Genomic DNA, 25,591 nt, shown 5'->3' on the forward strand with positions numbered 1-25,591 from the left:
CTCGGCCGCTCTCTCTCTCTCTCTCTCTCTCTCTCGGCCGCTCTCTCTCTCAGTTTCAGTTCAGTTCAGTTCAAATGCTTTATTGGCATGAAAGTTTACAGAGAACCATATTGCCAAAGCTTACATAGCAAAAAGGTACAGTTTTCCAACATTCTGTAGGTGTCAATCGATTTGACATTTGTTGGGTACATACAATATTACTTTTAAACAATATTAATTTTAAACAGTCTTTCTACTTCATTTGGTACGTTCAATATTAATTTTAAACAGTCTTACTTTTAAACAGTCCTCAGGTTGTGACATGTTGTTACATATTTGGCCCCAAGGTATGGTCTGTCTCCTTCTCCTAGGACTAATCTCAATTTTGACAGATCATCCAATTCCTTGAAATCTGGGGTTGTTTGGCTTAGCTTGTTGAATAATATGTTTCTTGATGTGTTGAATTTTTCGCATTTTAGGAGGAAATGCATTTCTGTTTCAACCTCGCCAGCCAGACATTGATCGCATATTCTATTCTCTCTAGGCTGCCAGGATTTCTTGTATCTGCCTTTTTCAATTTCCAGTTGGTGGTCGCTTAGTCTGTACCTGGTGAGGGTCTGTCTCTGTTTTGTGTCTCTGATGGTCGTGAGGTAGTCTGCCAGTTTATATTCTCTTTTAGGGCCCGGTAACATTCTAATCTGCTTTGGCTTTCGGTTATTTTGTTCCAATGTTCCAGGTAGGTTTCTTTGCATTTTTTAATGATTTGGTTCACTCGGATTGGTGTTTGGATGGCTGTGTTGGTCTGGGGCTGGTCTGGGTCCGGCTGAGTACTTAGTTTCAGTAGCAGCTGACTCAGGGGACTCTTTTCTGGGTTTAGCTCTTGGGTCTGAAAGGCTTTGAAATGAAGGGTGTCTGGGGAGCTAGATTTGAGGTGATTTAGGAAGTTTAGTGCTCGTTTTTGGATGTTTATTATCAGTGGGTATCTGCCTAGTTCGGCTCTGCATGCATTTGTTGGCGTTTTTCTTTGGGTGCGAAGGATGCTTCGGCAGAATTCTGCATGTAGGGCTTCTATTGTGTGTTTTTCCCATTTAGTGTAGCTTTGGTGATTTAGCGGGCCCCATACTTCACTACCGTACAGTGCAATGGGCAGGATTATGCTGTCAAATATTTTGAGCCAGATTTTGATTGGGATTTGGATGTTGTAGAATTTTCTTTTTATTGCATATAGGGCTCTTCGGGCTTTTTCTTTTAGTGCATTCACTGCTATGCTGAAGCTCCCTGATGCTGTAATAGTTAGACCAAGGTAGGTGTAGCTCATAGTGTGTCCTATAGTGGTATCACTGAGGGTAAACTGGTATTTGTTTTCCTGACATCTGGGTCTTTTCTGAAAAATCATGATGTTGGTTTTCTTTAGATTTACTGTTAGAGCCCAATTTTGGCAGTATTTGTCGAGTAGGTCTAGTTGTTGCTGTAATCCCTGTTCTGTGGGAGACAGCAGAACCAGGTCGTCCGCATAGAACAGGGACTTCACTTCTCCATCCAGGAGACGGAGACCTGGTGACTCGCTTTGCTCCAGCATGTCTGCTAATTCATTTATGTATATGTTGAACAGAGGGTCGGGCTCAAATTGCAGCCCTGCCGGACGCCTCTTCTCTGGGTGAAGAAATCGGTGCGTTTGTCTCCAATTTTGACCCCGCATTTGTTTTTCAGATACATTGATTTAATAAGGTCATAGACTTTGCCCCCTATTCCACACTGAAGAAGTTTATAATAGAGCCCTTCGTGCCATATAGAGTCAAAGGCTTTCTTGAAGTCGATGAAACAGGCGAATATTTTCCCATTTTTTGTTTGGTGTTTATGTTTTTCAATGAGGGTGTGAAGGGTATAGATATGGTCGGCGGTGCGGTGTTTTGGAAGAAAGCCTATTTGGTTTTTTCTGAGGATATTATGTTTGTTAAGAAAATCAAGTAATCTACTATTTAGAATACTGCAGAATAACTTCCCTAGACAACTGTTGACACAGATGCCGCGGGTAGTTATTTGGGTCTGATTTGTTTCCACTTTTATATATGGGGGAGATTAGTCCTTGGCACCAGATATCGGGAAAACAGCCTGAGCGTAATATGATGTTGAATAGTTTGAGTATCGCACCCTGCATCTCCATATTGCTGAACTTTAGCATTTCATTTTTGATGTTGTCTGGGCCACAGGCTTTCTTTAGGTGGAGAGATTTTGTTTTTGTGGCCAGTTCTTTCCATGTGATTGGGGAGTCTAGAGGGTTTTGGTTGTCTTTAATTGTTGCTTCTAATGTGTGGAGTTTTTCTGTGACCTGATGTTGACTTGGGTTTGTTTTGTTTTTTGGGATGTCTTTGTAGAGGTTTTCAAAATGTGTTCTCCAGATGTCGCCATCTTGGATTGGTAATGCTTGCAATTGTGTTGTACTCAGGTTATTCCACATTTCCCAGAATTGTTTTGGATTGGTGGAGTTTTCAATTTCTTCGAGTATTTTGTGGGTATAGTTTTGTGTTTTGTTCCTAATGGTGTGTTTATATCTTTTGAGGGTTTCATTGTATCTAGTACGTAGGTCCGGATTGTTTGGTTGCCGATGCTTTTGGTTTGATATTTTTCTCAGGTCTTTTCTGGCATTTTTGCATTCGTGGTCAAACTATTTCATATTTTTATTTTGTCTTTTGTGACGCTTCCTCTTCTGTTTCACGAGGTCGGCTTTTACAGCTGCCTCATGGAAGATCATATTTATATCCTCTATGGCCGTGTTTACACCATCTCTGGTGATCTCATATAGATTTTCTTTAAATTTTGAAATTTTACTTGTGAGATCAGGTGAATTTAGTGCTGTGATGAATTTATCTCCACTGTCTGGGGCCCATCTGTATGTCTGGTTTATTTTATGTAGCTTACTGTGTTCCTTTTTTGTGTCTGTAGTTTGGGCAGAAAGTTTAAGGTACACATTTATTTGGTTATGGTCTGAGAGGGGGGATTGCTGCCTGACAGTGAATGCGTTGATATCGCAGGGGTCCAGGTCAGTGATTGTATAGTCCACCACACTAGACCCAAGAGTTGAGGAGTATGTGAGTCTCCCTTGGGAGTCCCCTCTGAACCTACCATTAACTATGTACAGGCCTAAGGCTCGGCAGAGTTGCACTACCTCCCTACCGCTTTTATTTATTTCACGATCAAGGTTGTTCCGATTTGCGATGGCTGGTGTGACATCTAAAGGGGTCTGGCCAAACACATGGTTGTTTCCCTGTGGGTCTATGAAGTCAGGTTCACAACCGGTCCTTGCATTTAGGTCCCCACATATTATCACCTTTCCTTGGGCCTGGAAATGGCTGATTTCCATGTGGAGAGTATCAAATAACTCCTCTTCGAAATATGGCGAATCTATTGGAGGTATGTAGATCGCACATAAGTAAACATCTTTTTTTGCTATTCCTATATTTTTATCTAGTTTTAGCCATACGTGTGATTTCCCCTGTTTTACCGGTGAGATGTGTTTGTCCAGTTCTCCCTTATACCACACCAATATTCCCCCGGAGGTTCTGCCCTTGCGTGTTTTAGTGTTCTTTACTGAGGGCACAATGATTTCATGGTACATTGGAGGACAGTGGGTCGGCATGTCCTTTTGGCACCATGTTTCTGTTAACACAATTATATCAATGTCTTTTATAGCTTTTAGGAATTCAGGGTCTGTACTCTTCATCCCAAAAGTTGAGGAGCGGAGGCCCTGGATATTCCAGCAGCTTATGTGGAAAGAACGCATTTATATAGTTCAATAAAATGAAATAAAATGGACCTATTTTGTGGGATGAGTGTGGAAACACTATTTTCTATAATGCTAAATGATGATTTAGTATAAATTTCATGAGGCATGCACATATATCTATCTAATAATAGTAATAATACTGATAAGATAACAATAATGATAATGATAAATAACAATATTAATAATTTCTCCGGCTTTCTATCAGGCTGTTCAGCATCGTCATGATCTTTCTCAGTTCTTGGTCTACAGTCTGTGGTCTAGAGGGGGGTCTTGGGTCAGGTATAAAAGCACGGTTCTGTTGTTGGTTTTGTAAAGGGGGGTGGGGGACATTGGTGGTCCTGTTTGGGCTCCTCTCGGCCGCTCTCTCTCTCTCTCTCTCGGCCGCTCTCTCTCTCTCTCGGCCGCTCTCTCTCTCTCTCTCTCTCTCGGCCGCTCTCTCTCTCGGCCGCTCTCTCTCTCTCGGCCGCTCTCTCGCTCTCTCTCTCTCGGCCGCTCTCAATCTCTCTCTCTCTCTCTCTCTCTCTCTTCTCTCTCTCTCTCGGCTCCTCTCATCTCTCTCGTCTCTCTCTCTCTCTCTCTCTCTCTCTCTCTCTCGGCAGCTCTCTCTCTCTCTCTCGGCCGCTCTCTCTCTCTCTCGGCCCGCTCTCTCTCTCTCTCTCTCTCTCGGCCGCTCTCTCGCTCTCTCTCTCTCTCTCTCTCTCTCGGCCGCGCGCGCTCTCTCTCGGCCGCTCTCTCTCGGCCGCTCTTTCTCTCTCGGCCGCTCTCTCTCTCTCTCTCTCTCTCTCTCTCTCTCTCTCTCTCTTGGCCGCTCTCTCTCTCTCTCTCGGCCGCTCTCTCTCTCTCTCTCTCTCTCTCTCTCTCTCTCGGCCGCTCTCTCTCTCTCGGCCGCTCTCTCTCTCTCTCTCTCGGCCGCTCTCTCTCTCTCTCTCTCTCTCTCTCTCTCTGCCGCTCTCTCTCTCTCTCTCTCTCGGCCGCTCTCTCTCGGCCGCTCTCTCTCTCTCTCTCTCTCTCTCTCTCTCTCTCTCTCTCTCTCTCTTTTGACTGATCACAGCCAGATGGCACAGCATGGCTACAGTTGGCCTGAGTGCTTCCTTGGGTCAGGGAGCAGTCCTGCACCTGATCGCCATCCAGTGTCTGCTGGAGAGTGTGTGTGGGGGAGTGGGGTGGTGGGTCGGCTGTGGTGCCCTCTGCAGTTGACTATCCTGTCATTCACGCCTGGGTTAGTACGGGGCCCCTCCCAGGTAAGGTCTCAGAGTTTGGTCAGTGCCTGTGGGACTGGTGGCGCATGGTTGAGGACGGGAATTCGCTGGGATGGAGAGTGCAGCTCAGAACCTTGCCTGACCTTTAACCTTTCACACCAACTTAGCCCTCTCACTTCTCCCTACCTGACATGTCTCCTCCCTCTCCCGCAGGTGGCGGACCGTGCGAGTCTTCGTGTCCTCGACGTTCCGGGACATGCGGGCAGAGCGCGACCTCCTGACCCGCTCCGTCTTCCCCGAGCTGCGGGCCAGGGCTGCCCGCCATTTTGTCCGGGTGCAGGAGGTGGACCTGCGCTGGGGCATCACTGAGGAGGAGTCCCGCGGGAACAGGTGGGTGTCGGTCGCACCGAGGTACCAGATTTCACGGGCTGCCGACCGCCGGGCACACCATCCCTCCGACCCCCCCCCCCGACCCTCGACCCCTGGGCACGGTGTCCCTCCGACCCCCCCCGACCCTCGACCCCAGGGCGCGGTGTCCCTCTGACCCCAGGGCGCGGTGTCCCTCTGACCCCACAACCCTCGACCCCTGGGCGCGGTGCCCCTCCGACCCCCGACCCTCGACCCCAGGGCGCGGTGTCTCCCCGGCCCCCGACCCTCGAACCTAGGGCGCGGTGTCCCTCTGACCCCCCGACCCTCGACCCCAGGGCGCGGTGTCCCTCCGACCCCTCGACCCCTGGGCGCGGTGTCCCTCCGACCCCCTGACCCTCGACCCCTGGCCTCGGTGTACCTCTGACCCCCACCCTCAACCCCTCGGCGCGGTGTCCCTCCACCCATCCTGACCCTCTATCCCTGGGCTTGGTGTCCCTCCGAGCCCCTGACCCTTCACCCCTGGGCACAGTGTCGCTCCGACTCCCTGACCCTTGGCACCGTATCACTCCGGATCGCTTTTACTCTCCAGTCCTCTTTCACTCACCGGACCCCTCTGCACAATAACCAAAGCCAACTCTGTATCCCCCCATCCCTTCTGTATTAATCCCACAACCGCCCCCCACCAGCGCCGTCCACTGCAGCCTAAGAGACCTCCTAACTCATCACTGCAGCAACACACATCGCACACCCCATAATACATGAACCTGTGGATAGAATACACTTGTTCTGTATCTCCGAGGATGGTGCTAACCCGTCCCTTCCCATTCCTGTTCTGATTCTCTGTCTGCCCCACCGAGGATGCTGTCGGTCTCGCCCTGCCCCTGTACTGATTCTCTGTCCGTCCCTCCCTCTCCCTGTACTGATTCTCTGTCTGCCCCTCCGAGGATGCTGTTGGTCCCTCCCTGTCCCTGTACTGATTCTCTGTCCGTCCCTCCGAGGATGCTGTCGGTCTCTCCCTGTCCCTGTACTGATTCTCTGCCTGTCCTTCCGAGGATGCTGTCGGTCCCTCCCTGCCCCTGTTCTGATTCTCTGTCCGTCCCTCCGAGGATGCTGTCGGTCCCTCCCTGTCCCTGTACTGATTCTCTGTCCGTCCCTCCGAGGATGCTGTCGGTCCCTCCCTGTCGCTGTACTGATTCTCTGTCCGTCCCTCCGAGGATGCTGTCGGTCCCTCCCTGTCCCTGTATTGATTCTCTGTCCGTCCCTCCGAGGATGCTGTCGGTCTCTCCCTGTCCCTGTATTGATTCTCTGTCTCGCCCTCTGAGGATGCTGTCGGACCCTCCCTGTCCCTGTACTGATTCTCTGTCCGTCCCTCCGAGGATGCTGTCGGTCCCTCCCTGTCCCTGTACTGATTCTCTGTCCGTCCCTCCGAGGATGCTGTCGGTCCCTCCCTGTCCCTGTATTGATTCTCTGTCCGTCCCTCCGAGGATGCTGTCGGTCCCTCCCTGCCCCTGTACTGATTCTCTGTCCGTCCCTCCGAGGATGCTGTCGGTCCCTCCCTGTCCCTGTTCTGATTCTCTGTCCGTCCCTCCGAGGATGCTGTCGGTCCCTCCCTGCCCCTGTACTGATTCTCTGTCCGTCCCTCCGAGGATGCTGTCGGTCCCTCCCTGTCCCTGTTCTGATTCTCTGTCCGTCCCTCCGAGGATGCTGTCGGTCCCTCCCTGTCCCTGTACTGATTCTCTGTCTGTCCCTCCGAGGATGCTGTCGGTCCCTCCCTGTCCCTGTACTGATTCTCTGTCCGTCCCTCCGAGGATGCTGTCGGTCCCTCCCTGTCCCTGTACTGATTCTCTGTCCGTCCCTCCGAGGATGCTGTCGGTCCCTCCCTGTCCCTGTATTGATTCTCTGTCCGTCCCTCCGAGGATGCTGTCGGTCCCTCCCTGTCCCTGTTCTGATTCTCTGTCCGTCCCTCCGAGGATGCTGTCGGTCCCTCCCTGCCCCTGTACTGATTCTCTGTCCGTCCCTCCGAGGATGCTGTCGGTCCCTCCCTGTCCCTGTTCTGATTCTCTGTCCGTCCCTCCGAGGATGCTGTCGGTCCCTCCCTGTCCCTGTATTGATTCTCTGTCCGTCCCTCCGAGGATGCTATCGGTCCCTCCCTGCCCCTGTACTGATTCTCTGTCCGTCCCTCCGAGGATGCTGTCGGTCCCTCCCTGTCCCTGTATTGATTCTCTGTCTCGCCCTCCGAGGATGCTGTCGGTCCCGCCCTGTCCCTGTATTGATTCTCTGTCCGTCCCTCCGAGGATGCTGTCGGTCCCTCCCTGTCCCTGTACTGATTCTCTGTCTCGCCCTCCGAGGATGCTGTCGGTCCCTCCCTGCCCCTGTTCTGATTCTCTGTCCGTCCCTCCGAGGATGCTGTCGGTCCCTCCCTGCCCCTGTACTGATTCTCTGTCCGTCCCTCCGAGGATGCTGTCGGTCCCTCCCTGTCCCTGTACTGATTCTCTGTCTCGCCCTCCGAGGATGCTGTCGGTCCCTCCCTGCCCCTGTACTGATTCTCTGTCCGTCCCTCCGAGGATGCTGTCGGTCCCTCCCTGTCCCTGTATTGATTCTCTGTCCGTCCCTCCGAGGATGCTGTCGGTCCCTCCCTGCCCCTGTATTGATTCTCTGTCCGTCCCTCCGAGGATGCTGTCGGTCCCTCCCTGCCCCTGTATTGATTCTCTGTCCGTCCCTCCGAGGATGCTGTCGGTCCCTCCCTGTCCCTGTATTGATTCTCTGTCCGTCCCTCCGAGGATGCTGTCGGTCCCTCCCTGTCCCTGTATTGATTCTCTGTCTCGCCCTCTGAGGATGCTGTCGGTCTCTCCCTGCCCCTGTACTGATTCTCTCCCTGTCCCTCCGAGGATGCTGTCGGTCCCTCCCTGTCCCTGTACTGATTCTCTGTCTCGCCCTCCGAGGATGCTGTCGGTCCCTCCCTGCCCCTGTACTGATTCTCTGTCTGCCCCTCCGAGGGTGCTGTCTGTCCCTCCCTGCCCCTGTACTGATTCTCTGTCGGTCCCTCCGAGGATGCTGTCGGTCCCTCCCTGTCCCTGTACTGATTCTCTGTCCGTCCCTCCGAGGATGCTGTCGGTCCCGCCCTGTCCCTGTACTGATTCTCTGTCCGTCCCTCCGAGGATGCTGTCGGTCCCGCCCTCTGCCCCTGAACTGATTCTCTGCTTCTATCCACTCGCAGGCAGTTGGAGCTTTGCCTGTCTGAGGTTTCCCGCTGCCAGCTGTTTGTGGGAATTCTGGGGGAGCGATACGGACAGATCCTGCGGGAATACTCGCTACCCAACCTGCCTCAGTTTGAGTGGGTAAGGATGCCAGCTCACATGCTCCCGCAGCACTTCTGTTACCGCGATTTCCAGGATCAGATCGATGTGCTTTCAACGGGCAAGCGATGGGATCGGCACCTTGTTCCCGTTACACTGGTCTCCCAGCTTGTTTTAAAGGAAAGACTGCTATTTATATACGTCCCGAAGTGCTTTACAGCCAATGAAGGACCTTTGAAGTGTACTGAATGTTGTAATGTAGGAAATTGATGCGCAGCAATCTGTTTTAGTGATGTCGTTCGAGAGGAGAACTCCCCCTTGCTCTTCTTTGAAGTAGTGCCTTGGGATCTTTTGTGTCCCCCCGAGAGGGTAGGCTGGCCCTCGGTTTGACGTCTCATCCAAATTGACGGCACCTCCGACAATGCAGCACTCCCTCAGTACTGCACTGGGAGAGTCGGCCCTTGATTGTGGGGCTCGAATCTCTGAAGTGGGACTTGAACCCACAAACTCCTGACTCCGAGGTGAGAGTGTTAGCACTGAGCCATGGTTGACACTGAACCGATGCTGTACCTGCCCTGGGAGTGTTTGATGGGACGGTGTAGAGGGAGCTTTACTCTGTATCTAACCCGTGCTGTACCTGCCCTGGGAGTATTTGATGGGACCGTGTACAGGGAGGTTTACTCTGTATCTAACCCGTGCTGTACCTGCCCTGGGAGTGTTTGATGGGACCGTGTACAGGGAGCTTTACTCTGTATCTAACCCGTGCTGTACCTGCCCTGGGAGTATTTGATGGGACCGTGTACAGGGAGGTTTACTCTGTATCTAACCCGTGCTGTACCTGCCCTGGGAGTGTTTGATGGGACCGTGTACAGGGAGCTTGACTCTGTATCTAACCCTTGCTGTACCTGCCCTGGGAGTGTTTGATAGGACTGTGCATGCGTGAAATAGCAGTATGAATGGGCTCCTAGTTCCAGATCTCGGAGGGCCCAGCACTGTGAAAGTCTGACTGAAATCTCTGCAACTTTCCCTCACTTTATCTCCCAGGTTAAGTCCTATCCGCAAGGCCGTTCCATCACCGAGTTTGAAATTATGCAGTTTTTGCGACAGAATGGAGACTGCTCGAGTCAAACCTCTTTCTTCTACACCAGAGACCCTGCTGTACTGAGGTAGGAGAGAGTGAGGAGGATCAATGAATGTGATATTATTGAACTACTGGTCAACCTCCTGTATCAGTGGTCACAGTTAGTGGGAGGAGAGGCTGTGTTTGTTGTAACAGGCTGAGGGAGATTACAGCGCCACCTCTGGAGGATGAAAGAACAATGGGTAAAACAGAAGCAAAATACTGCAGATGCTGGGAATCTGAAATAAAAACAGAGAATGCTGGAAGTACTCAGCAGGTCAGACAGTCTCTGTGGTGAGAGAAACGGTTAACGTTTCAGCTCCATGACCTGTCACCTGATCTGGGAGTTGTCAGGAATTTAACAGTTGTTCAGCAAGTAGGGAAAAGGAGGTGGAAGGATAATAAAAGGGGAAGGTCTGTGATGGGGTGGAGGAGAGGCGAGATTAAATGACGAAATGGATGATGGTGCGAGGCAAAAGGGGGTGGTAATGGGACAAGTAAAGAAGCATAAGATGGATCTAGAGGAGGTGTAAATGGCGACAGCAGAACCATTATCAGCACCTGCTGTCTGAGAAAATGGGAGCGGTGGTTTTGATGGGGGATCTGGGTGAGGGAATAGTGGGTCAAACATTAACCTTTCACCCTCTGGGACCTTGGGGTCAAATCCAGCCCCAGACACGGGATGAAGGGCTTTCTCTGATGGGGTAAGAATTAAAGGCGTTCTTGTCAATCACGTTTATTTACAAAACTTAGACAGTCCCACAACTCCTTCCACTAGTAAGGACTAAGAGGAGAAATAGCAAGAGAACACCAACACCTCCAGGATCCTCTCCGAGTCACACACCATTCTGACATGTATCGGTTCTCCTTGATTGTTGCAGGGTCACTATCCCAACACCATTGTGGGAGCGCTGTCACCACCAGGACTGCACTAGTTCCTCTCTCTGATGGGGTGCTGGCTGGGGCAGGGGGTCAAACACTGACCCTTCAAGGGGTTGGGTCCATTGGGGTTGTGTACAGTGACAGTGAATGGGAAGGGGTGGGTCCATTGGGATTGTGTACAATGGGAGTAAATGGGAAGGGGTGGGTCCATTGGGATCGTGTATAATGGGAGTAAATGGGAAGGATTGGGTCCATTGGATTGTGTACAAGGGGAGTGAATGGGAAGGGGTGGGTCCATTGGGGTTGTGTACAGTGACAGTGATAGTGAATGGGAAGGGGTGGGTCCATTGGGATTGTGTACAATGGGAGTGAATGGGAAGGGGTGGGTCCATTGGGATTGTGTACAATGGGAGTGAATGGGAAGGGGTGGGTCCATTGGGATTGTGAACAATGGGAGTGAATGGGAAGGGGTTGGGTCCATTGGGATTGTGTAAATTGGGAGTGAATGGGAAGGGATTGGGTCCTTTTGGATTGTGTATAATGGGCGTGAATGGGAAGGAGTTGGGTTCTTTGGGATTGTGTACATTGGGAGTGAATAGGAAGGGATGGGAGTCCAATGGGATTGTGTACAATGGGAGTGAATGGGAAGGGGTTGGGTCCATTGGGATTGTGTACAATGGGAGTGAATGGGAAGGGATTGGGTCCATTGGGATTGTGTACTGACTCACTCCATTTCTCTTTGGTCAGGTCACTACCAGAGCGGTGGAGGTCAGACTTCGCAGCAGAGTCAGAGGAAGGGAAAACAAGGGTGGCAGATCTGAAGAGTCACGTGAAGGAAGCAGGATTACTGGCCCTGGAAAAGTAAGCACATGAGGTTCTATTGTCCCTCCAAATCCCCACCCACTCGCTCTTCTTGCTCCCTGTATCCACACTGTTTAAATTCAGACCCATCGGGATGTCTCCCACACTAACCCATTCTGCCCCAGAAACATCAGCACTGTGGGACTCCTCTCCTCCCTCAGTCTCCCCTCCCTCAGCACTGTGGGACTCCTCCTCTCAATCTCGTCCCTCAGCACTGTGGGACTTTTACTCACTGTGTCTATACCCTCTCCCCGGGTCGCACTTGGTCTCCCCCCACCCCCCCCCCCCCCCCCCGGCCCCCATTGCCGCAAACTCCGTTCCCGAGCCACTGACTCCATCCCTCTCCCTAACGTTGGTCTGAGGCTGAACCACACTGTTCGCAACCTTGGTGTCATATTTGACTCTGAAATGTGCTTCCGACCACATATCCGCAGCATAACAAAGACCGCCTACTTCCACCTCCGTAACATCGCCCGTCTCTGCCCTTGCCTCAGCTCATCCGCTGCTGAAACCCTCATCCATACCTTTGTTACCTCTAAACTCGACTATTCCAACGCACTTCTGGCTGGACTCCCACATTCCACCCTACGTAAACTTGAGGTCATCCAAAACTCGGCTGCCTGTGTCCTAACTCGCACCAAGTCCCGTTCACCCATCACCCCTGTGCTCGCTGATCTACGTTGACTCCCGGTTAAGCAGCGCCTCGATTTCAAAATTTTCATCCTTGTTTTCAAATCCCTCCATGGCCTCGCCCCTGCCTATCTCTGTAATCTCCTTCAGCCCCACAACCCCCCCCGAGATATCTGCGCTCCTCTAATTCTGCCCTCTTGAGGATCCCTGATTATAATCACTCAACCTTTGGCGGCCGTGCCTTCTGTTGCCTAGGCCCTAAGCTCTGGAATTCCCTCCCTAAACCTCTCCGCCTCGCTACCTCTCTTTCCTCCTTTTAAGTCGCTCCTTAAAACCTACCTCTTTGACCAAGCTTTTGGTCACCTGCCCTAATTTCTCCTTATGTAGCTCGGTGTCAAATGTTTTGTCTTATAATACTCCTGTGCAGCGCCTTGGGATATTTTACTACGTTAAAGGCGCTAGAGAAATGCGCGTTGTCGCCCGGTCTCACCCTCTCCCTGTCACGCTTGGATTCCCCCCGCCCTCACACACTTCATCAGTCGCTCAGTCTCTTTCCCCCACCCCCTCCCCTCCCAGCCCCCCACACCCAAACCCCCAACACCACGTCCCTCACTCATAAGAACATAAGAGGTAGGAGCAGGAGTAGGTCATCGGCCCCTCGAGCCTGCTCCGCCATTCAATAAGATCATGGCTGATCTGATCTTGGCCTCAACTCCACTTCCCCGCCCGCTCCCTGTAACCTTCGACTCCCTTATCGTTCAAAAATCTGTCTGTCTCCACCTTAAATATATTCAATGACCCCGCCTCCACAGCTCTCTGGGGAAGAGAATTCCAAAGATTCACGTCCCTCAGAGAAGAAATTCCTGCTCATTTCTGATTTAAATGGGTGCCCCCTTATTCTGAAATTTTTTCCCCTAGTTCTAGATTCCCCCACGAGGGGAAACATCCTCGCTGCATCTACCTTGTCGAGCCCCTTCAGAATCTTGTATGTTTCAATAAGATCACCTCTCATTCTTCTAAACTCCAATGAGTAAAGGCCCAGCCTGCTCAACCTTTCCTCATACGTCAACCCCCTCATCGCTGGAATTAACCTCGTGAATCGTCTCTGAACTGCCTCCAATGCAAGTATATCCTTCCTTAAATAAGGAGACCAAAACTGTACGCAGTACTCGAGGTGTGGTCTCACCAATACCCTGTACAGTTGTAGCAGGACTTCCCTGCTTTTATACTCCATTCTTGCAATAAAGGCCAACATTCCATTTGCCTTCCGAATTACTCATTCTCTCCCCCCTTGTCTCTCGCTTGGACTCTCTCGCTCCGTCTCTGCCTTGTTTTCTCTCCCACCCCCGGCTGGGTTCAGCTAACACAGCACTTGTGCAAGAATCAATTTTTAAATGTTATATATCTTTGAATTATTTTCTTCTTTGATTCCAGCTATCGCAGCGAGTGGGGAGGGGAGGTCGACGGGAGACCTTACCTGAAGGGACTGGACGAGTTTGGGAACAGTGTCCTCACCAGCCTCTGGAAGGCCATCGTCAGTCAACACTGTCAGGTCAGCTCAGACCCCCCCTCTCCCAGTCTAGACTGGCTCAGACCCCCCTCTCCCAGTCTAGACTGGCTCAGACCCCCCTCTCCCAGTCTAGACTGGCTCAGACCCCCCTCTCCCAGTCTAGACCGGCTCAGACCCCCCCCTCTCCCAGTCTAGACCGGCTCAGACCCCCCCCTCCCAGTCTAGACCGGCTCAGACCCCCCCCTCCCAGTCTAGACCGGCTCAGACGCCCCTCTCCCAGTCTAGACCGGCTCAGACCCCCCTCTCCCAGTCTAGACCGGCTCAGACCCCCCTCTCCCAGTCTAGACCGGCTCAGAACCCCCTCTCCCAGTCTAGACCGGCTCAGAACCCCCTCTCCCAGTCTAGACCAGCTCAGACCCCCCTCTCCCAGTCTAGACTGGCTCAGACCAGCCTAGACCGGCTCAGGCCCCCCTCTCCCAGCCTAGACCGGCTCAGACCTCCCTCTCCCAGCCTAGACCGGCTCAGACCTCCCTCTCCCAGCCTAGACCGGCTCAGACCTCCCTCTCCCAGCCTAGACCGGCTCAGACCTCCCTCTCCCAGCCTAGACCGGCTCAGACCTCCCTCTCCCAGCCTAGACCGGCTCAGACCTCCCTCTCCCAGCCTAGACCGGCTCAGACCTCCCTCTCCCAGCCTAGACCGGCTCAGACCTCCCTCTCCCAGCCTAGACCGGCTCAGACCTCCCTCTCCCAGCCTAGACCGGCTCAGACCTCCCTCTCCCAGCCTAGACCGGCTCAGGCCCCCTCTCCCAGCCTAGTCCGGCTCAGGCCCCCCTCTCCCTTTCTACACCGGGCAGCCATTCCAATCGCAAGGAATTAACCCAGTGACCTGCCTCTTAAGGCTAAAGTCAAACATGGGCTGGCCTGTTCCTGGCCTACAGTCGGGCACGGGGCGGCCTGTTGTTTGGCAGGAATGTGCCAGAATGAAAAGATTGACTATCGAGTCTCTTTCGATGTAATCCCACCCTCCAGCCAGAATTACGCCAGGCTCCTCTGCAGCGAGGCTGAGCTCGGAAGATTCCATTCTCAGCGGGGCGTGATGCTGGGATAACCCCACCTTCCCCCCCCGCCCCCCCCCCCCCCCCCTAATAGCGGGGAGGACCGGGAACGGGTCAGTCGCACATGTGGCGGCGGTGCGGGAAGGGCGGGTAGGGGCTGGAGCGGGAAAGGGCTCCGAACCGCTCTCTGGTCCCATTACAAACATGGCATCTGCCCCGACACAGAGAGAGCACCGCACTGTCTGAGGAGCGGTCTTTCGGATGAGTCGTTAAACCGAGGGCTCCATCTGCCCTCTCGGGTGGACGTACAAGATCCCACGGGCACTATTTTGAAGAAGAGCAGGGGGAGCATTCTGCCCGGTGTCCTGCACCCAATATTTATTTCTTAAACAAAAGGGAAAGCAGATGATTTGGTCATTTATTACACGGCTGTTTGTGGGATCTTACTGTGCGCCCATATGAGTCATAGTCATCGAGTCATAGGGTTATACAGCACAGAAAGAGGCCCTTCGGCCCATCGTGTCCACGCCGGCCATCAAGCCCTGTCTATTCTAATCCCATTTTCCAGCACTTGGTCCGTAGCATTGTATGCTATGGTGTTTCAAGTGCTCATCTAAATACTTCTTGAATGTTGTGAGGGTTCCTGCCTCTACCACCCTTTCAGGCAGTGAGTTCCAGATTCCAACCACCCTCTGGGTGAAAAAGTTTTTCCTCAAACCCCCTCTAAACCTCCTGCCCCTTATCTTGAAACTATGCCCCCTGGTTATTGACCCCTCTACTAAGGGGAAAAGTTCCTTTCTATCTACCCTATCTATGCCCCTCATAATTTTGTACACCTCAATCAGGTCCCCCCTCAGCCTTCTCTGCTCTAAGGAAAACAACCCCAGCCTGTCCAGTCTCTCTTCATAGCTGAAGCGCTCCAGCCGAGGTAACATCCTGGTAAATCTCCTCTGCACCCTCTCCAATGTAATCACATCCTTCCTATAGTGTGGCGACCAGAACTGCACACAGTATTCCAGCTGTGGCCTAACCAGCGTTTTGTGCAGCTCCATCATAACCTCCCTGCTCTTATATTCTATGCCTCGGCTAATGAAGGCAAGTATCCCATATGCCTTTTTAACCACCTTATCTACCTGTCCTGCTGCCTTCAGTGATCTATGTACATGCACACCAAGGTCCCTCTGATCCTCTGTCCTTCCTAGGGTCCTACCATTCATTGTGTATTCCCTTGCCTTTTACTGACGTGTTTCCTACATCGCAACAATGACTGCACTTCAACAAAGTTCTTTGTTGGCTGAGAAGCACCTTGTGGGCCGTCCCGAGGTGGTGAAAGGCGCTATGTAAATGCGAGGTTCCTGCCTTCTATCTAACGCGCTTGGCGTGTGGTGTTTGCGTCTCACCGACAGGCGGAGCACGGCCCGGAGACGGGATTGGCGGCTGGTGATGAAGACGCCCTTCAGGACGGCTTCCTGGAGGCGCAGAGCTGCCAGCGGTACGGCCGTGTCAAGCAACTCGCTGCGGCCGCCTCCGCGATCCGAGAGCGGCGGAAGGGCGGCGCGTTTGTCGTCTACGGCAAGCCCAGCGAGGGAAAGACCGCCTTTGTGGTATGTAATATTCTAGATTGTCCCACTTAATCTCTTTTAATCAAACAAGTCCCCTTGACATTCAATGGCGTCATCATTGCTGAATTCCCCCCCCCCCCCCCCCCCCCCCCCAAGACCACCAGCATGCTGGGGGTCACCAATGACCAGAAATTCAATCAGACCGGCTACATAAATGCCGGGGCTGCCGGGTATACTGCAGCGAGTGGCTCGCCTCCTGACTCCCTTAAAGCCTCTCCACCACCTGCAAGTCCCCAATTAGAGAACTGCATTCAGTTCTGGGCACCGAATCTCAAAGAATATACTGGCCTTGGAGAGGGTGCAGCGCAGATTCACCAGAATGATACCGGGACTAAAAGGGTTAAATTATGAGGACAGGTTGCGCAGACCAGGCTTGTATTAAGGGAGCGAAGGGTTATGGGGTGCGGGCGGGGAAGTGGCTTTGAGCCCGAGATCAGCCATGATCTTATTGAATGGCGGAGCAGGCTCGAGGGGCCAAGTGGCCTATTCTTGCTCCTATTTTTTATGTATTCCCTTAAGATAAGAAATAGGAGCAGGAGTGGTCCATTTGGCCCCTCGAGCCTGCTCCGTCACTCAATAAGATCATGGCTGATCTTCCACCTCGTCTCCACTTTCCTGCACTATCCCCATATCCCTTGATTCCCTTAATATTCAAAAATCTATCGCTCTCTGTCTTGAATATACTCAACGACTGAGCCTCCACAGCCCTCTGGGGTAGAGAATTCCAAAGATTCACCACCCTCTGAGTGAAGAAATTTCTCATCTCAGTCTTAAATGGCCGACCCCTTATTCTGAGACTGTGACCCCTGGTTCTAGACTCCCCAGCCAGGGGAAACATCCTCCCTGCATCTACCCTGTCAAGAATTTTATGTTTCAATGAAATCACCTCTTGTTCTTCTAAACTCTAGTGAATACAGGCCTAGTCTACTCAATCTGCCCTCGTAGGACAATCCCCCCCATCCCAGGAACCAGTCTGGTGAACCTTCGTTGCACTCCCTCTATGGCAAATATATCCTTCCTTAGGTAAGGAGACCAAAACTGTACACAATACTCTGGGTGTGGTCTCACCAAGGCCCGATATAATTGCAGTAAGATTTCTTTATTCTTATGCTCCAGTCCTTTTGTAATAAAGGTTAACATACCATTTGCTTTCCTAACTGCTTGCTGCACCTGCATGTTCACTTTCAGCGATTCATGTACAAGGACACCCAGGTCCCTCTGAATACCAACATTTCCCAATCTCTCACCATAGAAAAAAATCTGCTTTTCTATTTTTCCGACCAAACTTCATATAACTTCACATTTCTCCACGCTATCTTCCATCTGCCATGTTTGTGCCTACTCACTTAATGTGTCCATATCCCTTTTCAGCCTCTTTGCATCCTCCTCACAACTTACTTTCCCACCTAGCTTTGTATCGTCAGCAAACTTTGATACATTACATTCGGTCCCTTCATCTAAGTCATTGATATAGATGGTAGATAGCTGAGGCCCAAGCACTGATCCTTGCGGCACCCCACTAGTTACACCCTGCCATCCCAAAAATGACCCGTTTATTCCTACTCTCTGTTTTATGTCCATTAACCAATCCTCAATCCATGCTAATATATTACCCCCCAATCCCATGAGCTCTAATTTTCTAATTTTGTGCACCTTTTTGGATTTTCAATCCAAATACACTACATCTACTGGTTACCCTTTATCTACCCTGCCATTTACAACCTCAAAAACTCTAGATGTCAAACACAATTTCCCTTTCATAAATCTGTGTTGACTCTGCCCAATCATATTATGATTTTCTAAGTGACTTGCTACCACGTCCCTAATAGATTTTAGCATTTTTCCTACTACTGATGTCAGGCTAACTGGTCAATAATTCCCTGTTTTCTCTCTCCCTCCTTTCTTGAATAGTGGGGTTACATTTGCTCCCTTCTAATCCACTGGGACTGTTCTAGAATCTGGGGAATTCTGGAAGATCACAACCAATACAGCCGCTATCTCTGTAGCCACCTCTTTTAGAACCCTAGGATGTAGGCCGTCAGGTCCAGGGGCTTTTAGTCCCATTAATTTCTCCAGTACTATTTCTTTAATAATTATTTCTTTAAGTTCCTCATTCTCACTAGACCCTTGGTTCCCTACTATTTCTGAAATGTTTTTGTGTCTTCTTCCATGAAGACAGATACAAAGTATTTATTTAATGTCTCTGTCATTTCCTTATTCCCCATTATAATTCCTCCTGTCTCTGCCTGTAAGGCACCCACATTTACTTTTGCTAATCTCTTCCTTTTTACATACCTACACAAGCTTTTACAATCTGTTTTTATGTCTCTTGCTAGTTTACTCTCATTTTCTCTTCTCTCTCTATCAATTTCTTGGTCCTCCTTTGCTGAATTCTAAAATCCTCCCAATCCTCAGGCTTACTACTCCTTTTTGGCAACATTATAACCTCTTCCTTTAATCTAATACTATCTTTAACTTCTCTTGTTAGCCATGGTTGGACCATTTTTCCAATGGGGATTTTATTCCTTAAAGGAATGTATATTTGGTGTGAATTATGAATTATTTCTTTAAATGTTTGCCATTGCTTATCTACCATCATATCTTTTAATCCAACCTACCTTAACCAACTCGTGTCTCATACCTACATAGTTTGCTATGTTCAGATTTAAGACCCTAGTTTCGGACTTAACTCTCAAACTTAAACTCATTTCCCACATTATAACAGTGACTCCACTTCAAAAAGTACTTCATTGGCTGTAAAGTGCTTTGAGACTTCCGGTGGTCATGAAACATAGAAACGTAGAAGATAGGAGTAGGCCATTCGGCCCTTCGAGCCTGCTCTGCCATTCAATGAGATCATGGCTGATCATCCAAATTCAGTACCCTGTCCCTGCCTTCTCCCCATATCCCTTGATCCCTTTAGCCTTAAGAAATACATCTAACTCCTTCTTGAATAAAGGGGGGTGGGGTTGGAAGAACGTGATCCGTCTTGCCATCTCGATCACGTTCTCGCTCTCATTTTCCCCCATCCCCACTGCGCCCTCCGTGCTCTTTACTCCCCCACCCCGGATTTCCTGACCTCTTCCTCTCCCCTCCCCTCTCTCTCTCCCCTCCCTCCCTCCCCCCATTCCCCCCACCTCCCTCCACCTCCCTCCCTCCCTTCCTCCATCAAAAATTGCCGTGCAAATAGTCACTGCTAAAACCAGATGATCTGGTCATTATCACATAGAAACATAGAAACAGGAGTAGGCCATTCGGCCCCTCGAGCCTGCTCTGCCATTTAATGAGATCATGGCTGATCATCCAAATTCAGTACCCTGTCCCTGCCTTCTCCCCATATCCCTTGATCCCTTTAGCCTTAAGAAAGATATCTAACTCCTTCTTGAATATATTTAATGAATTGGCTTCAACTGCCTTCTGTGGTAGAGAATTCCACAGGTTCACCACTCTCTGGGTGAAGAAATTCCTCCTCATCTCTGTCCTAAATGGCTTACCCCTTATCCTTAGACTGTGACCCCTGGTTCTGGACTCCCCCGCCATCGGGAACAGCCTTCCTGCATCTAGTCTGCCTAGTCCTGTTAGAATTTTATAAGTTTCAATGAAAGGCACTATATAAATACAAGTCTGTCTTTTCTTTCTTTCAACATAAAATTCTATCATATTATGATCACTCTTCCCCAGAGGCTCCTTTACTACAAGGTTGTTAATTAACCCTGTCTCATTGCACAATATTAGATCCAAAATAGCTTGTTTCCTAGTTGGTTCCTCGACATACTGATCTGGAAAACTATCTTGAATGCATTCCATGAACCTTGGGATGTTTTTACTACATTAAGGATGCGGTATATGTGATGTTGATGAGGTTGATCATCCTAGCCAATGACTACGGAGCTGCACCCCAGTGAGTAGCGACCTTGGCAGAGGTAGAAACAAACCCCACCGCTGCTTTGATTCCGGCAGGGACCGAGACCGCTGCCCTCATTAATAGACACACTCCTCCTCGTCTCCCTCTGTAGGCCAGCCTGGTGACCCAGCTCTCCCCCAGCGACAAAGAGAAATGTCCGGGGCCGTCCGATCTCCTCTTTCACTTCACAGCAGCCAGCGAGAGAGCTCAGGATGGCACCAGCATGCTTCACCGGCTCTGTGTGTTGCTCAACGCCAGGTTGAAAGGGCAGCAGGAGGTCCCACTGAGTTACAGGTAAGCAGGGCACCACCCCTAGTTATTGAGCAGGGTATGGGTCACTCACTAACTGTGCAGCGTCATGTTACTGAGCAGGGTATGGGTCACTCACTAACTGTACATCGTCACGTTATTGAGCAGGGTATGGGTCACTCACTGTAACTGTACAGCGTCATGTTATTGAGCAGGGTATGGGTCACTCACTAACTGTACATCGTCACGTTATTGAGCAGGGTATGGGTCACTCACTAACTGTACATCGTCACGTTATTGAGCAGGGTATGGGTCACTCGCTGTAACTACAGCGTCATGTTATTGAGCAGGGTATGGGTCACTCACTAACTGTACATCGTCACGTTATTGAGCAGGGTATGGGCCACTCGCTGTAACTACAGCGTCATGTTATTGAGCAGGGTATGGGTCACTAACTGTGCAGCATCATGTTATTGAGCAGGGTATGGGTCACTCACTAACTGTATATCGTCACGTTATTGAGCAGGGTATGGGTCACTCGCTGTAACTGTACAGCGTCATGTTATTGAGCAGGGTATGGGTCACTCACTAACTGTACATCGTCACGTTATTGAGCAGGGTATGGGTCACTCGCTGTAACTACAGCGTCATGTTATTGAGCAGGGTATGGGTCACTAACTGTGCAGCATCATGTTATTGAGCAGGGTATGGGTCACTCACTAACTACATCGTCACGTTATTGAGCAGGGTATGGGTCACTCGCTGTAACTGTACAGCGTCATGTTATTGAGCAGGGTATGGGTCACTCACTAACTGTGCAGCGTCACGTTATTGAGCAGGGTATGGGTCACTCGCTGTAACTGTACAGCGTCATGTTATTGAGCAGGGTATGGGTCACTCACTAACTGCAGCGTCATGTTATTGAGCAGGGTATGGGTCACTCACTAACTGTACAGAATCCTGTTATTGAGCAGGGTATGGGTCACTAACTACAGCGTCACGTTATTGAGCAGGGTATGGTCACTCACTAACTGTACACAGTTGTTTATTTAGCAGGGTATGGGCCGCTTGCTGTGCAACTGTACAGAGTCACTGTTTATTCAGCAGGGTAAGGATTACTAACTAACTACAGAGTCACTGTTTATTCAGCAGGGTAAGGATTACTAACTGTACAGAGTCACTGTTTATTCAGCAGTGTAAGGATTACTAACTAACTACAGAGTCACTGTTTACTCAGCAGGGTACGGATTACTAACTGTACAGAGTCACTGTTCATTCAGCAGGGTAAGGATTACTAACTAACTGTACAGAGACACTTTATTCAGCAGGGTAAGGATTATTAACTGACTGTACAGAGTCACTGTTTATTCAGCAGGGTAAGGATTACTAACTAACTGTACAGAATCACTGTTTATTCAGCAGTAATACAATAGCAAAATACAGTGGATGCTGGAAATCTGAAATAACAACAGAAAATGCTGGAAACACTCAGCAGGTCAGGCAGCATTGAGGAGAGAGAAACAGAGTTAACGTTTTGAGTTGTGAACCCTTTGTCAGAAAGGCTCAGTCACTGTATTTCCTCCACAGAGGCCTTGTGTTGGAGTTTCATTCTCTCTTGGACCGTGTGGCCTGTTCTCAGCCGAGACGACACTTGGTGCTGATCATTGACGGTGCCGACTGTGTCCAGACAGAGCGCGGCCTACGCACATCAGACTGGATCCCTGAGCAGCTGCCACGTGTGAGTATGATGTGCTCCTGTATTCCAACCTCTGCATTGAGGTGTCAGCCGTGGCTCAGTAGGGCTCCCTCTCGCCTCTGAGACATGAGGTTCAGGCTCCAGTCTCGCTCCGGAGATTTGAGTCCCATAATCCAGGTCGACACTCGGTGCCAGTACTAAGTGCTGTACTGTTGGAGGTGCCTTCTTTTGGGTGAGATGGTAAATCTGTCTCTGTCTGTCTGTCAGTCTGTCTCTCTGTCTGTCGCGCTCTCTCTCTCTGTCTCTCTCTCTCGGTGTGTGTGTGTCTCTCTCTCTCGGCCTGTCTCTCTCAGTCTCTCATAGAATCATAGAATAGTTACAGCATGGAAGGAGACCATTCGGCCCGTCGAACCTGTGCTGACTCTCGGCTAGTCCCACCCCGTCCCCCGCCCTTTCCCTGTAGCCCTGCACATTTCTTTACTTCAGGTACTTATCCAACTCTCTTTTGAAAGCCGTGATTGAATCTGCCTCCACCACCCTTTCAGGCAGTGCATTCCAGATCCTAACCACTCGCTGAGTAAAAAAGTTTTTCTTATGTCGCCTTTGGTTCTTCTGCCAATCACCTTAAATCTGTGTCCTCTGGTTCTCGACCCTTCCGCCAATGGGAACAGTTTCTCTCTACTCTGTCCAGAACCCTCATGATTTTGAACACCTCTATCAAATCTCCTCTCAACCTTCTCTGCTCCAAGGAGAACAACCCCAGCTTCTCCAGTCTATCCACGTAACTGAAGTCCCTCATCCCTTATCCCTGGAACCATTCTTGTGAATCTTTTCTGCACCATCTCTCAGGCCTTCACATCCTTCCTAAAGTGCGGTGCCCAGAATTGGACACAATACTCCAGTTGAGGCCGAACCAGTGTTTTATAAAGGTTCATCATAACTTCCTTGCTTTTGGACTCTATGCCTCTATTTATAAAGCCCAGGATCCCGTATGCTTTTTTAACCACTTTCTCAACCTGCCCTGCCACCTTCAATGATTTGTGCACACATACCCCCAGGTCTCTCTGTTCATGCACCCACTTTAGAATTGTACCCTTTAGTTTACATTGCCTCTCCTCGTTCTTCCTACCAAAATGTATCACTTCGCACTTTTCTGCATTAAATTTCATCTGCCACATGTCCACCCATTCCACCAGCCTGTCTATGTCCTCTTGAAATCTATCATTATCCTCCTCACTGTTCACTATACTTCCAAGTTTTGTGTCATCTGCAAATAGTGAAATGATGCCCTGTACACCCAGTCATCATTAATATATATCAAGAAAAGCAGTGATCCTAGTGTCGACACCTGATTAATGGTGTAACATTTGCAATTCTCCAGTCCTCTGGCACCACGCTGGTATCTATGGAGGATTGTAATATTATGGCCAGTACTTCCGTGATTTCCACCTTCAATTCCCTCAGCATCCCATCTGCTCCTGGTAATTTATCTACTATCTCTCGGTCTCTCTCTGTCTTGGTCTTAGTGTCTATCTGTCTCGGTCTCAGTCTTGGTCACTCTCTCTCTGCCTCTGTCTCGGTCTCGGTCTCTCTCTCTGTCTGTTTCGGTCTCTCTCTGTCTGTCTTGGTCTCTCTCTCTGTCCCTCTGTCTCGGTCTCTCTCTCTGTCCCTCTGTCTCGGTCTCTCTCTCTGTCCCTCTGTCTCGGTCTCTCTCTCTGTCCCTCTGTCTCGGTCTCTCTCTCTGTCCCTCTGTCTCGGTCTCTCTCTCTGTCCCTCTGTCTCGGTCTCTCTCTCTGTCCTTCTGTCTCGGTCTCTCTCTCTGTCCCTCTGTCTCGGTCTCTCCCTCTGTCTCGGTCTCTCTCTCTGTCCCTCTGTCTCGGTCTCTCTCTCTGTCCCTCTGTCTCGGTCTCTCTCTCTGTCCCTCTGTCTCGGTCTCTCTGTCCCTCTGTCTCGGTCTCTCTCTCTGTCCCCCTGTCTCGGTCTCTCTCTCTGTCCCTCTGTCTCGGTCGCTCTCTCTGTCCCCCTGCCGCGGTCGCCCGCTCCCCCGTCCGTCCCCCCTCGCGCTCCCCCTGCCGCGGTCGCCCGCTCCCCCTCTCTCGGTGTATGTGAAACCCATTTCTGAGCCTTGCGAGGTTATAGGTTGAGTTGTCTGCCTCTGTTGCTTCTTTCAGGGTGTGACGCTGGTGCTGAGTGTTACGGAGGACTCCTCGCTGCACCACGCTCTGGCCAAGCGCAAGGGGACTGTGGCCATCTGCCTGGGCCCGCTGGAGCCACTCGACAGGTCGGAGGTCGTGCGCCGGAGCCTGGCCGTCTACGGGAAGAAGCTGGAGGAGTCAGCCTTCAACAACCAGGTGGGCGGCGGAACATAAACAGAAGCAGGAGTCGGCCATTCGGCCCTTCGAATCTTCTACTTCAGCTCCGCTTTCCCGCCCTATCCCAACCAATAGGGCTGCTTAAATTTACCGGTTCCCATTCTCCATCTCCCTGTTTCCAGGCCAACGCTCCCAGTCGGTGTCGGCCATGGTCGGTGGGTAGCACTCTTGCCCGAGTCAGAAGGCCGTGGGTTCGAGCCCCCCCTACTCCGGAGACGCGAGCCCCCACAATCCAGGGCCGAAACCCCGGTGGCAGTACTGAGGGAAGTGCTGCACTGTCGGAGGTGCCATCTTTCGGATGCAACGTTCAACCAAGTCTCGGTCTGTCCTCTCGGGTGGACGTAAAAGACCCCACGGCCGCTCCTGGAAGAAGAGTAGGTGGGGGGAGTTCTTCCCCGGTGTCCTGGGGCCCAATATTTATCGCTGAACCAGCATCACTAAAAAAAAAACAAATGGTTAGGTCATTTATCACAAATTCCGTTTGTGGGATCTTGCTGTGTGCAAATTGGCTGCCGCGTTTCCTACATTATAAGAGTGACTGCACTTCAAGAAAAAAAAAAGTACGCTGTTGGCCGTAAAGCGCTTTGGGACGTCCTGAGGATGTGAAAGGCTTGGTATTAATGCGAGTCCTTGCTTTCTCCAGATGAGGCTGCTGGTCATGAAGAAGGAATCCCACAATCCCCTGTTCCTGAAGCTGGCGAGCGAGGAGCTGCGAGAGTTCGGGGTCTTCGAGAAGGTGAGTGTGTCTATGTGACCTTTCACCTCCCCCTCCTCCCCCACACACTCCCACCCCCCTCCCCAGCATAGCTTCCCGGTGAACTGCACAATGTCGAACTGGTGCCGTTCTGTGCTACACCACCAGGTCCGGACATCACCACACAAGTCCTTTCATAAAGGACCCGGGCAGTCCACAGACAAAGGAGATTTGACCCCAGATTCCAGAGGGTGAAGGGTCACTGCCTGACCGCATTGACCCCACCCTGTCCCCCATCAAAGAGAGAGCGGTGAACTTCATTTCCTCCCCCACCCCTGTCTGGGGCTGCAGTTGACCCCAGGTCCCAGCG

General features: G+C 50.9%; 1 protein-coding gene across 1 annotated transcript in view; it reads left to right on the forward strand.

Annotated features, from left to right (window-relative positions):
• The first annotated feature begins 5,178 nt into the window (after positions 1 to 5,178).
• The window catches only part of LOC147119499 (telomerase protein component 1-like), a 110,504-nt gene continuing 90,091 nt past the window's right edge, over positions 5,179 to 25,591 (forward strand). Inside the window, 10 exon segments of the mRNA XM_085985060.1 lie at positions 5,179 to 5,352; positions 8,549 to 8,669; positions 9,672 to 9,793; positions 11,377 to 11,490; positions 13,555 to 13,672; positions 16,091 to 16,288; positions 20,323 to 20,504; positions 22,047 to 22,197; positions 24,327 to 24,506; positions 25,171 to 25,263. Of these exon segments, the coding sequence (XP_085841186.1) occupies positions 5,219 to 5,352; positions 8,549 to 8,669; positions 9,672 to 9,793; positions 11,377 to 11,490; positions 13,555 to 13,672; positions 16,091 to 16,288; positions 20,323 to 20,504; positions 22,047 to 22,197; positions 24,327 to 24,506; positions 25,171 to 25,263 (1,413 nt within the window). The 5' untranslated portion in view covers positions 5,179 to 5,218.

This window comes from Somniosus microcephalus, chromosome 4 (genome assembly GCF_052327205.1).
Source record: "Somniosus microcephalus isolate GS21.2 chromosome 4, FLI_Smic_1.0, whole genome shotgun sequence".
Taxonomy (NCBI): Eukaryota; Metazoa; Chordata; class Chondrichthyes; order Squaliformes; family Somniosidae; genus Somniosus; species Somniosus microcephalus.